This window comes from Anolis carolinensis, unplaced genomic scaffold (genome assembly GCF_035594765.1).
Source record: "Anolis carolinensis isolate JA03-04 unplaced genomic scaffold, rAnoCar3.1.pri scaffold_9, whole genome shotgun sequence".
Classification (NCBI taxonomy): Eukaryota; Metazoa; Chordata; class Lepidosauria; order Squamata; family Dactyloidae; genus Anolis; species Anolis carolinensis.
The window spans coordinates 3299818-3314291 of record NW_026943820.1 but is presented as its reverse complement, the minus strand read 5'-3'; the positions used below and the strand labels follow the sequence as shown (position 1 = coordinate 3314291).

General features: G+C 47.7%; 1 protein-coding gene across 2 annotated transcripts in view; it reads right to left on the bottom strand.

Moving 5' to 3' along the window:
- Window positions 1-315: 315 nt before the first annotated feature.
- The window catches only part of zfpm1 (zinc finger protein, FOG family member 1), a 104192-nt gene continuing 90033 nt past the window's right edge, over window positions 316-14474 (bottom strand). For both annotated transcript variants that reach the window (XM_062961644.1, XM_062961643.1), the window contains exons 5-10: window positions 10761-10866; window positions 9094-9303; window positions 8747-8971; window positions 7867-7962; window positions 6852-7007; window positions 316-5960 (exon numbers count right to left, since the gene is read on the bottom strand). In XM_062961644.1, the coding sequence (XP_062817714.1) occupies window positions 3625-5960; window positions 6852-7007; window positions 7867-7962; window positions 8747-8971; window positions 9094-9303; window positions 10761-10866 (3129 nt within the window). In that variant the 3' untranslated portion in view covers window positions 316-3624. The remainder of the gene's footprint in view (window positions 5961-6851; window positions 7008-7866; window positions 7963-8746; window positions 8972-9093; window positions 9304-10760; window positions 10867-14474) is intronic.

Below are 14474 nucleotides of genomic sequence, written 5' to 3'. Positions count from 1 at the left end.
CGCTGATGCTTAAGTGGTCTGACTGCTGAGAAGAAGGTGAGACCTGACTCATAAATAAGTCAGGGTGACGATTAACCCCTCTCTTCTCTGGAACAAATCATGCCAAGAAAACCTTGCAATTGGGTTTTGCAATTGTACATGTGTCAGAAACAACTTAAAAGGTACGTGACAACCCCTAGTGCAGTAGAGAAGCGCATTGCATCCCCTGCACAGCATCCAAAATGCGCCTGTATAGCAAGAAAAATGCACCCCGTTTGTCCGCATCCAAATGGGTCTGAACCCATCCCAAATTTCTGCAAAGAGTCTCCAAAGGCAACAGGTTCATTAGACATTTATTTATGTACACAACTTATACACAGAATTGCCAAACGGAGAGTCGGTCCCTCCTTTTTTTTTTTCAGTGCTGTCTTGTTTGCATTTTTTTTTCAGTTCCAGTCCACATCGATTCTACATAAACCCACCGGAAAGACGATTTGGGGACAAAAGGGGGGACAAAGGGGGGGGGGGGACACAGCCCCGAAGGCAGGCGGTTGCAATGGGACCAATGGAGGAGGATGAAACCCCATCCGTTACTGGGCGCGCATGGCCTGCCAGAAGTCTGTCCAGAAATGCCCAGGGATGTGGGGTGTGGAATGAGTTTAGTCCTGGGGGAAAAGAAACTCCGTTATGAACTCTTATGGAACCCTGGTGTTTGGAGTTTAGGATTCTCTGCCAGAGAGATCTAGTTCCCCACCAACTACAGATCCCAAGATCCCATAAGATAGAGCGACAAAATGAAAAAATGGAATTCCAGCGCTTGCACAAGAGAACAAACATTTCTCCAGCTCTTTATATTCCCTGCATGGTAGTATGTCTCCTTTAGGGTGACAAATTGATGCTCTGCACATGCTCAGGAGCAGTTGCACTTTATATTCCCTTTATGTACTTTTGGGTGACTAATTGATGTTCTGCACATGTTCAGGAACAGTCGTGCTTTGCACTTTATATTCCATGCATGTACTTTTGGGTGACTAATTGATGTTCTGCACATGTTCAGGAACAGTCGTGCTTTGCACTTTATATTCCATGCATGTACTTTTGGGTGACTAACTGATGTTCTGCACATGTTCAGGAACAGTCGTGCTTTGCACTTTGTATTTCCTGCATTGATGTATGTTTATATGTTTCCTTTTGGGTGACGAAATGATGCTCTGCACATGTTTAGGAGTAGTCGCGCCTAGCACTTTATATTCCTTGCATGGATATATGTCTAATTTCAGGTGACGAATTGATGCTCTGCACATGCTCAGGAGCATTTGCGCCTAACACTTTATATTCCCTGCATGGATATGTGTCTACTTTTGGGTGACAAAATGATGCTCTGAACATGCTCAGGAGCAGTTGCATCTTGCACTTTATATTCCCTTCATGTACTTTTGGATGACAAATTGTTGCTCTGCACATGCTCAGGAGCAGCTGCATCTTGCACTTTATATTCCCTTCATGTACTTTGGGGTGACGAATGGATGTTCTGCACATGCTCAGGAGCAGTTGCACCTTGCACTCTGTATTTCCTGCATTGGTGTATGTTTATGTTTGGGTGACAAATTGATGCTTTGCACATGCTCAGGAGCAGTTGCGCATCGCACTTTATATTCCTTGCATGGTAGTATGTCTCCTTTAGGGTGACAAATTGATGCTCTGCACATGGCCAGCCGTTGTGCCTAGCACTTTATATTTTCTGCATGGTAGTACGCCTACTTATGGGTGACAAATTGATGTGCTGTACATGCTCAGCAGTTGCGCCTACTACTTTATATTCCCTGCATGTACCTTTGGGTGACAAATTGATGCTCTGCACATGCTCAGGAGCAGTTGCGCCTAGCACTTTATATTCCCTGCATGGATATAGGTCTACTTTTGGGTGATGACTTGATGCTCTGCACATGCTCAGAAGATGAACCGTGCATTTTATATTCTTTACAGGGATATGTGTGTACTTTTGGGTAACGAAATGATGCTCTGGACACGTTCAGGAGCAGTTGCACCTAGAACTTTGTATTCCCTGAATGGATATGTGTCTACTTTTGGGTGACAAATTGATGTTCTGCACATGGTCAGCAGTTGCGCCTTGCACTTTATATTCCCTACATGGATGTATGTCTACTTTCAGGTGACAAACTGATGCTCTGCACATGCTCAGGAGCGGTTGCACCTAGCACTTTATATCCTGGGTGACAAATTGACACTCCTCTCAGAAGGCTGAGAGGAGACATGACAGACATGTATAAATAGATGATGGGAAGTCATACAGATACCCCGTGCATGGATATATGTCTCCTTTTGGGTGACAAATGGATGCTCTGCACATGTTTCGGAGTAGTTGCACTTTGTATTCCCTGCATGGCAGTATGTTTATGTTTGGGTGATGAATTGATGCTCTGCACGTGCTCAGGAGCAGTTGCACCTTGCACTTTATATTCCCTTCATGTACTTTTGGGTGACGAATTGATGCTCTGCACGTGCTCAGCAGTTGCACCTTGCACTTTATATTCCCTTCATGTACTTTTGGGTGACGAATTGATGCTCTGCACGTGCTCAGCAGTTGCACCTTGCACTTTATATTCCCTTCATGTACTTTTGGGTGACGAATTGATGCTCTGCACGTGCTCAGCAGTTGCACCTTGCACTTTATATTCCCTTCATGTACTTTTGGGTGACGAATGGATGCTCTGCACGTGCTCAGGAGCAGTTGCACCTTGCACTTTATATTCCCTTCATGTACTTTTGGGTGACGAATGGATGCTCTGCACATGCTCAGGAGCAGTTGCGCCTTGCACTGTATATTCTTTGCTTTCTCAGCGCAAGTGCATGTCTACAATTCATGGGCCAGGAGACGGGAACGATTGGGAAACCCGCTTGGCGGATGGATGTGAGCCAGAGCTTAAGTCGATAGGAAATAGACAACCACGTCTCTTTGGGGTCCCTTCTTGGAAGTGGGTCACTTAGGCCGGTGTCGTTTTTTTGGGGGGCGAATGTCACAAGGAAATGGCTACGAAAGGAAAAAGAGATGGTGTGTCCCCTTGAGAAAGGAGGGAGGGAGAACCCATATACATATATTTTAATGCTCTCTGATTCGTCTAAATCGGGCATGGGCCAACTTGGGCCCTCCGGGTGTTTTGGACTGCAACTCCCACCATTCCTAACAGCCTCAGGCCCCTTCCTTTTCCCCCTCCGCCGCTTAAGCGGCGGAGGGGGAAAAGGAAAGGGCCTGAGGCTGTTAGGAATAATGGGAGTTGACATGTGATTGTACTGAGCATGTTCAGACTCAGGACTCCCTTTTGTATTCACTTTTGCATCCGACCTGAGGCTGTTAGGAATGGTAGGAGTTGCAGTCCAAAACACCCAGAAGGCCCAAGTTGGCCCAGGCCTGGTCTAAATGCCCCAAACTCCCCCCTCTCAGTCCCTGAACTCACTGGACTTTGAAGGGACAACCGGTCAGCCCTTGAGCGGCTCTAGTGCAAAAGCCATCCTTCCGTCCAAATCCAAAGAGTTTGTCTCTCAACCGAATGGCTCCCAAGCGCCATGTCGAACCAGAAAGAAGCCAGGCTTCTCGGCTAGTAAGTGATGCGCATGCGCCACGCGTTACTTGACGTGTTCGGCCGCATGTGAGGAACAGTAGTACTTCTTGTGGGCGATGAAAGTCGAGAGGCTGCTGAACTTGATGTTGCAGAGGCGGCAGTACCGGTGGTTGCCGTTGGTCACGGGGGCCGGCGGTCCTTTGCCCGGCGGGGTCTGGACGCTTTTGTCCGTAAAGCCGGGAAGGGCGTTGGGGGGCACCTCGGGCAAAGGAGACACGGGCAATGGGACGGAGGGGGAGGCGGGCAAAAGAGGCTGCGGGGAGGCGGAGGGACGTGGACTCCCGTTCGACACCGGGGGGATGGGGGGCTCCTTGCCGTTGAAGCTGTCCTTGCGCAACCGGGGGAGGGTCTGGGGCGGGGAGGCGGCGGGCAGCGGGGGGAGCAAGTGGCTGCCCTCGGCCAGCGTCCGGGTGGCCTCGATCAAGGTGGCGCCGGAGACCGTTTTGGCAGCAAAGAGGCCGTGGGCGTTGCGGAAGTGCTCCACCAAGTCCCCCTTGACGGCCCCATTGAGCGGGCAGTAGGGGCACGCCGCCAGCGACACCTTCCCGCCTTGGAGGTGGAGGGCCTTGGCATCCAGGTAGCGCTGCTGAAGGGGATCCAAGCCGGGAAAGGTGGGCTGGGGAGCGGCGGGGCACAAGGACGGCGTGGCCTTCTCTACTTTGACCTGCGGGGGCCCCTCGTGTTCGTCCCCCGACCTCTCTGGGCTTCCCCGAGGTTTCAGAAGAGCCGGGACCGCTCCCTTGATCTTCTGCAGCTGCTCCAGAGTGCTGGGCTGTAACGGTGTGGCCGGGCAGTAGTACTTCTTGTGGGCCAGATAGCTGTCCAGGGTGTGGAAGCTGATGCGGCAAGCGGTGCATTCGTGGTAGTCCGCCAGGGGCAGCAGGGAGGCCGGGAGCACCTCTCCGCCGCTGCCGCCGTGAAGCCGGGGCTTCTTGCTCAGGTCGATGGGCCCATCGGCATCGGGGCTTGAGCTTGGGGAAGGGGCCGCCTTGACCACGGAAATGAGAGCGGGGACGACTGGTGGCACCTCGGGGCGGTGGGCTTCTGGGGTGCTGCTGCTGCTGCTGTTGAGCTGGCTGGCGGCGTTGTGGATCTCGTACAGCTTGCGCCGCTTGCGAGTGCGGATGGGCTGGGGCAGGAAGGGCACTTTCCCGGCAGCCCCGCTCCGGCGCAGCGGAGGGTCGTGGCGGGAGGCACAGTAATAGCGCTTGTGCACCATGTAGGTCTCGTGCCGGCTGAAGCGGATGTTGCAGGCCTCACATACGGTGCGGCTGGGGTCATCGTCCGGCTCCTCCACAGAGCTGGCCCCGGGACTCTGGCTGTCCTCACTCGTGCGCCCCGCTGCGTCCGCCTCGGGTGAGGGGCTGGCTTTGGCTGCGCTCTCCTCCACCTTCACCTCCTGCTTGATCTCTAGGGCGGGTGGAGTGGCCCCTCCCCCAGCTTCCCCTTCTTCCGTGGTCTTGTCCTCCCCAGGCTGCTGTGGTGAGAGGAGTGTTGCAGGGGGGCCCTTGGGGGCAGCTGACGAGGGGGCCGCTTTCAACTTCCGAGCGCTGGGGGAGTTCTCCTCCGTCACCCGGCGGCTGGAGCAATACAGCCGCTTGTGGACGTAGTAGTTGTTGATGTTGTTGAACGTGATCTCGCATTCGAAGCAGGTGGCCCCCTTGGGCACTGGGGTACCCGGGAAAAGGTTCGGGGGGACTCCTCCGTGGCCTTGCTTCAGCCGGCTGTGCACCAGCTCCGACATCTTGGCCAGGATCTCCGACGCCTGCGGCACCACCGTGGCCTCGTGGCCGAAGACATACTGGGGCAGGAAGATCGTGCTGCCTGGGATGCTGGATCCGGGTTCGCTGGGCACTGGGCTGGACCCCGGAGTGGGGCTGGCGACCTCGGACTTGACCTTCACGGAGTGCATGCTGCGGGGAGAAGACGCTCGGGAAGAGGCCTCCGGTTCCGACTCGGGACCAGTCGCCGTCTGTGCCAAAAGGGGTCCGGCGGACGCCTCCCCCTCGTCTAGGGGCTCCTCCTTGATCCGCACTTGCAGCACCCCGTCGGATACGGCTGCGGAGGAGCTGGCTTCTTGGGGAGGAGAGCCATTTGCCACTTCGTTTGTGCTGGGCAATGATGCTCCCTGTGTCGCCGCCTTGGCTGAGACATCTGGATGGCTTTGCGCAGCTTTGGAATCCGAACCTGGAGGAATGGCCGCGGCGGAGGCTGCGGCAGAGGCTGCGGCAACGGCGGCACTGTGGAGCACCACATGTTGTTGGAGGCTGAGCAAACAGTCCGCCACATAACCACAAAAGCTGCACTTGAAGCTGGGCGCCGGGACGGGTGTGTTCACACCTGCAGACGGAAGAAAAAGAAACACAAAGACGGCCTTTGAGCCTTCTCATGCTGACGGCATTCAGACAACTGGGATCTAGGGGAAGTATTGTTGTGTCTTTAGTCATTTTTTGCCTGTATCTCAGTGGCATTAAGAGCTTAGAAGTCACAGTCAAGACTCTATATCAGAGACTATAATACATACATTTATATTATATACTGTATATAGTTCCTGCTCTGGTAGGTTTCACAATCTTCAAGTGAATTGCAATAATGTGAGTATTCGCAATACAGAATGTTTTCTGTACAAAATTTGCACTTGGGATTTTGGCACAGAAAAGAGCATTTCTGCAAAAGCAGAGTTTTATGCATAAAAATATATATGCACAACTGGGTTGTTGTATGTATTCCGAGCTGTATGGCCATGTTCCAGAAGTATTCTCTCCTGACGTTTCGCCCACATCTATGGCAGGCATCCTCAGAGGTTGGGAGGATGCCTGCCATAGATGTGGGCGAAACGTCAGGAGAGAATACTTCTGGAACATGGCCATACAGCCCGGAAAACATACAACAACCCTGTGATCCCGGCCATGAAAGCCTTCGACAACACATACGCACAACTGTTTTCTGAGCAGAAAACCCTGTTTTCTGCACGAAACGTACCCATACAAATTTTGTATACAATAGGTCCAGAACTACGAAAATTGCAATTCATATCCAACAACAACATTTTCAACCTTTTTTGGAATATTATTGAACATTCTCACTCAATCCTGATTGAAGGGGCTGATTTAAGTCTGGGTCTCTCCAGCCATACACTTTGAACACCGGGCAGGACTGGCTTCATTGCATCGCAGGTTCTGGAGATATAATTATTGATGGATTGCATTGATACCCTGCCTTTTTTCTTACCTGGGTTGAGGGGCTTGTTGCCAGGAGCCGGGCCAGTGGGGCCTGGGGAATAGACCTCCCCCTTGGAGCCGGGCTGGCAGATCATATGGTTGGTGACCAGGTGGCTGTAGAGGATATCTCTGGTGGTGGAGATGAAGCCACAGCTGTGGCAGACCCCTGCGGAGAAAAAGCATGACGTGTGGAAGTGGGAAACTGCTTTACAACACCAACCTTGAGGCTGCCCATAGTCTGTCAGGCCTATGACTGGGCTGCTTCATTCCCCATCCCAGCTAGAAGACCTTGAGATCAAATGTGGGACGTTCTCCATGCAAAGTCAATGCTCTACCACCATGGCCCATACCTTGTGTGATGATAGTAGAGCATGACTTCGAGCAGCACACATGAGTAAAAGATGAGGCATGTGGTGGAGAACATCTCTCATAGCATCTCTCCACACATGGGATCCATACAGGATACAATGCCAATATAGCTAGTTTCAAAGCTGTCATGTCCACAAAAACTACGGTGTCCATATAGGACATGGTGTCTACATAGCTAGCTCCAAATCTATGGTGTCCATATAGGACATGGTGTCCACAGAGCTAATTCCAAAGCTATGGGGTTTATATAACTGCATCCAAAGCTTGGCGTCCATACAGGAGATGACGCCCACATAGCAAGTTCCAAAGCTATGGTGTCCATACAGTACATGGTGTCCACAAAACTAATTCCAAAGCTATGGGGTCCACATAAACTGTGGTGTCCATATAAGCCATGGTGTCTACATAGCTAGCTCCAAAGCTATGGTGTCCATATAGAACCTGGTGTCCTCAGCTCATTTCAAAGCTATGGGATCCATATAACTGCTTCCAAAGCAATGGTGTCCATGCAGGAGATGATGCCCACATAGCTCGTTCCAAAGCTATGGTGATTCCAAAACTAAGTTGCTGACATAGTTGGCTCAAAAGCTATGGCGTCCATATAGGATATGTTTCCCACATTACTAGTTTCAGCATAGCTGGCTCAAAAGACTTACCGTTCAATGTGTCAGTGTGGACCTTCAAGTGTCGCTCACAGTTTGCTTTTGTGGTGAAAGCAGAAAGGCAGATGAGGCAGACAAAAGGTCTCTCTCCTGAAACAGAAACCAGACACAATGGCTGTAGAAGAACATCTATCTATCTATCTGTCTGTCTGTCTGTCTGTCTGTCTATCTCTCTATCTATCCGTCTATTTGTCTATCTATCTATCTATCTATCTATCCATCCATCCTCCGTTTATCCATCGATCCATTTATCCATCCATCTGTTTATCTAGCCATCGATCCATTTATCCATCGATCCATTTATCCATCCATCCGTTTATCCACCCATCCATCCATCCATCCATCCATCCATCCATCCATCCATTTATCTATCCATCCATCCTTTCATCCATTTATGTCCATCCATACATCCATTTATCTATCCATCCATTATTTCATCCATTTATCTATCCATCCATCCATCCATCCATCCATTGATCCATTGATCCATTCATCTGTCTATCCATCCATTCATCCGTTTATCCACCCATCCATTTATCTATCCATCCATCCTTTCATCCATTTATCTATCCATCCATCTATTTATCTATCCATCCATCCATTTATCTATCCATCCATCCATCCGTTTATCGATCCATCCTTTCATCCATTTATCTATCCATCCATCTATTTATCTATCCATCCATCCATCCGTTTATCGATCCATCCTTTCATCCATTTATCTATCCATCCATCCATCCATCCATCCATCCATCCATCCATCCATCCATCCATCCATGTATGTTGTCCTCTTGCCCAAACAAGAGAGTTGGTCCAAGCAGAGGTTCACTAAACCACTTCTGCGCATGTGGAGATAGAGAGGCCCGTCCCGTACCGCTGTGGCTGCGCATGTGGATCTCCAGGGAGCTGGCGCTGGGGCAGCTCTTCTTGCACTGCGGGAAGGGGCAAATGCGCTCGTTGGGGTAGGTCTCCTTGGGCTTCTCGTCCATGGCGGGCGAAGCCGCGCTCTGCCGGCTGGCGCAATAATACATCAAGTGAGCCTGCAGGTTGCGCTCGCTCCGGTACCAGATGCCGCAGTCTTTGCAGGGGAAGACGTCCTCTGCACGGAAGGAAGGAGAGACATGGCGAATAGAATACAACAGAACACGCTTGGTCATACTGAGGTCTAAATATTCAATAGTATTCCTGTACCTTCATATTACGGAAGGGGAAGCCACTTACTGTTCACGACCGCCGTGGCCAGTATGGCGGCCATGCCAGCTTGCTGGGGCAGGAGCTGGATTTCGGGGGGCAGCGAGGCAGCGAAGGCGGGCTCCCCACTCTCGGTCTTCACGCTGTGGTTGGGGATCCCCATGGGCTCGGCCATGACAAACGCCCTCAGCGCCTCCCCTTCCGCAATGGCCGTCGTGGTTTTGCACCAAATCGCATCATCTGCAGACAAGACACGGGACAGTCGGAAAAAGCGTTTTGGCCATAAGGCAATATTAGGTGACATAATAATAAACTAGATATATATTAAGTGATCCAGGAAAGTTGTTTATACTAATAATCATAATTGTAATTATTGTTATGTTTATGTTCGTTTATATCTCGCTTCTCCCCAAGTCCCTTCGGGGAGATGGAGGCAGGATATAAAAATAAAGTTGTTACTATTATTATTATTGTATGACACAGCAAACAAGATAGATATGCTGGATTTCGTATCACACAATCACAAGTCGAACACTTCCCAAGTGTCTAGGATGGTGTGATGTATATTATTATTATTATTATTATTATTATTATTATTATTATTATTATTATAAGACACAGCAAACGAGATCTATATGCTGGATTTCATATCACAAAATCACAAGTCGAACACTTCCCAAGTGTCTAGGACTGTGTGATGTATTTTCGGATGATGCGTGCAAATCCCAGTAGGGTGGCCTTTTGCAGTTGGCAGATCGTGATTTTGTCAATGTCTATTGTTTCCAAATGCCGGCTGAGATCTTTTGGCACGGCACCCAGTGTGCCCATCACCACCGGGACCACCTGCACTGGTTTCTGCCAGAGTCTTTGCAGTTCAATCTTGAGGTCCTGATAGCGGCTGAGTTTTTCCTGTTGTTATTCGTCAATGTGACTGTCACCTGGGATGGCAACATCAATGATCCAAACCTTTTTCTTTTCCACAACTGTAATGTCTGGTGTGTTGTGTTCCAGAACTTTGTCAGTCTGTATTCAGAAGTCCCACAGTATTTTTGCGTGCTCATTTTCATTTCATTATGTCATTATTCATTTCATTATTATTATTATTGTTGTTGTTAGAAACACAACAAGATGAGTCCACAGCAGACACTCTGCTGGCTGTTGTTGTTGTCGTTGTCATTGTCGTTGTTGTTGTTGTTATTATTATTATTATTATTATTATTATTATTATTATTATTATTCTCTTTCTGTGCATCTGATTATCTTTTGGAACCAGACTGGACAAACTTTGCAAAAGTTTGGGATTTGCAATACAAATGGATGCCTGAAGGTGGCGGCATCGGTCCATCTATATATATATTGCTGAAAACATTTGAATTTTTCCTTCCTGTACAAACTATAATGCCTTCCTTGCCCATCATTTTGTCTTCTCCAACATAAGGTGCCTGCTCAGGACTATGGAATAATAATAATAATAATAATAATAATAATAATAATAATAATAATAATAATAATAATAATGATAAGTTTATTTATACCCCACCTCCATCTCCCCCGAAGGGGACTCGGGGCGGCTCACAGAATAAAGGGAGTTGTAGTTTGATGAGGCACAGACACTCTCCACCGGAGGAGGCTTGAGACCATGTGAAACTACAACTCCCAGGATGCCATATGTAAATACAGTAACTCCAAATACCAACCTTTCTTGTAGATCACTGAATTGGCGTCGCTTTCGGCAGGAACCAACGGCAGCGCCGACAGCCAGCAATCTTCGTTTTCCAGCATCAGGGACACCGGGTGATTTGGCTGGAAAATATTGCAAAAACAAAATGTATTTATAATCCGGAAGAGAATTGCAAATCTTGCTTTTAAGCTGCAAGACTATTCAGTGTAATTCAAGCCGACCAAACAATGATTCCCCTACAAAGGAAGCAGCCAGGCTTCTTTGATTGAGGTTGCGACTACGGCTCAAAAAACAAGGATTTCCCTGAGGTATAACACAGCCAGGCATTGAAGCTGCAAGGCTATTCAGTGAGAACCAAAAGGTGTGTATCACCTTCGTTTAATGTATAACATTATTATTATTATTATTATTATTATTATTATTATTATTATTATTACTATTATTGACACAACGACATAGTATGACACAGCAAACAAGATAGATATGCTGGATTTTGTATCACAAAACCACAAGCTGAACACTTCCCAAGCATTTAGGACTGTGTGATGTATTTTCGGATGATGCGCGCAGATCCCAGTAGGGTGGCCTTTTGCAGTTGGCAGATCGTAATTTTGTCAATGTCTATTGTTTCCAAATGCCGGTTGAGATTTTTTGGCCATCACCACCGGGACCTCTTTTACTGGTTTATGCCAGAGCCTTTGCAGTTATTGTTGTTGTTACTATTATTATTATCACCTATATATATATATATGCATAATTAGGACCGAGTTAACAACAAAACCACTGGGCCAAATCACACCAAATTTGGCCACAAAACTAATCACTTTCCAAGGAGTGACCATAAAAAAAAACAAAAACACCATGCCCATATGTAGAGAGCGGCCCGGCTTTTAAGCTGCGAGACTATTCAGTTCAATTCAAGCTGGCCAAACAAGGATTCCCCTACTAAGGAAGTAGCCAGGCTTCAAAGCAGTTCTTTGATTGAAGGTGCTACTCCAGCTCGCCAAACAAGGATTCCCCTAGGTATAACACAGCTAGGCATTGAAGCTGCAAGGCTATTCAGTGCAATTCAACCAGACCAACAAAGGATTAACCTTGGTAGAAGGCAGCCAGGCTTTGAAGCAGCGATACTACTCTGTACTATTGAAGCTGACCAACCAAAGATTTCCCTAGGTAGCAAGCAGCCAGGCTTTGAAGCAGCGAGGCTATTCATTGCAATTTTAGCAGCCCCAAAAAAACATTTCCCCAGAACGCAAGTACCCAGGCTTCCAAGCAGCAAGACTATTCTGTTGCATTCCAGCTCACCAGACAAGGACTCCCATAAGAAGAAAACAGCCAAGTTCCCCCAAATCTCTCCCACTTTTCGCCCTGTCTGTGCGCAGCTTTGCACATGGAAATGAAAGTCGGCACCAGGCTGAATGCATCTGAGGATGGCTTTCCTATGAAGAGAAGCCCCACATCTGGCCCCCCGCCCCATGGCATGGCCGCCGGCCAGCGGAGCCGTGACTGCGATCACAACAAGCTTGTTATTTCCTTCCCGGCCTGACCCGCGGCCGGCTGGGAGGAAGCGGCCACTTCATCCCCTGGACCTTGGCTCCCGGCAGGGAGGAAGCAAGGACCACGTGAACCAGACAATAGAGCTGGAAGGGAGCCCCAAAGGCCATCCAGTCCAGCCCCTTCTTGTCAGGCGGGGAGGCATCATCTAAACCCTCCAGACAGAGGGCTGTCCAGTTTCACCGGCCACGCTTTCCTAACAAAATATGTCCTCTCCTAGCAATTCCACATTGGCAAAGTTCTAGGGCCACTTCATGATCACACCCAACAGACGTTGTTCATTTCAATAGGGTACACTATTACTCCCAGCTCTCTGTTTCGACACTAAACTCAGGTATGTATCCCTATGGATACAGGGGGGTCATAGTATAGTATAACCCCTGTATCCATAGGGACACTATACTATATTATAATGCAACATCCACTAGGTTGGTTGAGATAGTGTGACACCTTTGCTTTTTGGTAGTTAGATTGACACCAACTAATTCCTTGAACATTTATACTGTGTATAAAATGACCTTCACACTGTGTGTGTGTGTGTGTGTGTATATATATATATGCATACGTATTTGTGTGTATATATATGTGTGTATGTGTACATATGTGAGTATGCATATGTATATGTGTACGCGTGTGTATATATGTGTTTGTGTATGTCTGCATATGTATGTGTGTATATATATGTGTATATGTATGCATATGTATATGTGTGTATGAATGCATATGTATGTGCATATATATGTGTGTGTATGCATACGCAAATGTGTGTCTGTATGCATATGTATATGCATGTGTATATATATGTGTGTGCGTGCATATGTATGTGTTTGTATGCATGCATATGTATATGCATGTGTATATATATATATATATGTATGTGTGTATGCATATGTATATGTGTGTATGTATATGTGTATGTGTGTATATATGTGTGTATGTATGCATATGTATATGTGTGGATATATGAATATGTATATGCATGTGCAGATATATGTGTGTGTATGCATATGTATATGTGTGTATGTATATGTGTATGTGTGTATACATGTATGTATGCATACGTATATGTGTGGATATATGCATATGTATATGCATGTGCATATATATGTATGTGTATGCATATGTATATGTGTATATATGTGTGTATGTATGCATAAGCATGTGCATATATGTGTGTGTGTATGCATATGTATATGTGTATATGTATACATATGTATATGTGTATGCATGTGTGTATGTATATATGTATGTATATATATGATACATAAGAAACCTAAAAGCATTTCCTGCTTGGACCTGGGCCCCGTCTCCAACAAACTAATTCTATCCAAATATGCAAATACAAGTGATAAATAATAATAAATACAAATAGTTTTGGTCCCAGAACAGGGATTCCCAACCTTGACATGATGTACTTTACGGACATTTCTGGTTTGTGGCAACTCTGTTACGGGGCTTCTTTATAAGATTTTTTTTTTTGGGCAGGGTCTGCCTTTTGCTTTCCTTTGAGGCTGAGAGAATGTGACTCCCCGAAACGGCAAAGCGGGGTCTCCAGAGTCACAACCCAATAACTAGGGACCGAAATGCCCCTTTTCTGCCCATATATAAAACCTTTGGGTCCCCAAAAGCCCCTTCCCCAAATACGCCCTGGGTTGGGCTCTCCTTCCCTCCACCTTCATGTGCCGCTAATGAATATTAATGAAACGAAGGGAGGGAAAGAAAGAGAGAGAGAGAGGGAAGGAAGGGAGGAAGAAAAAAAATTAATCTGCCTGATCCTTCGATGGCTGCAGCCGTAACGATATGAAATCTAATTATTCGTCCCAATATTTCTAAACCCTCCAACTCAGACTGACAGTCTTGGTCGGTTTAGGGCTTATCACTCCGAGGAGCAGAGTGCTCACGGCGTGATAAAAATAAAATAAAATAAAATAAACCCCCTTCGCACACACGTTCGCACACTCGCTTTTGACACACTCACACGCTTCTGCTGACGGCGCAAGAAAAAGCAGCTGTCTTCGTCCCAATGTGCCGCCAAGGAGCACAAAAGTCACGCCGAGTCTCCCTCTCTGGGAGGTTTTGCAAGCAAAGGCCAAATGGCCATCTGTTGGGAGGGCTTTGATTGTGTTTCCGGCGTGACTGCAGAGCCGTAAGAGTCAGAAGGGACTTCCAAAGGCCA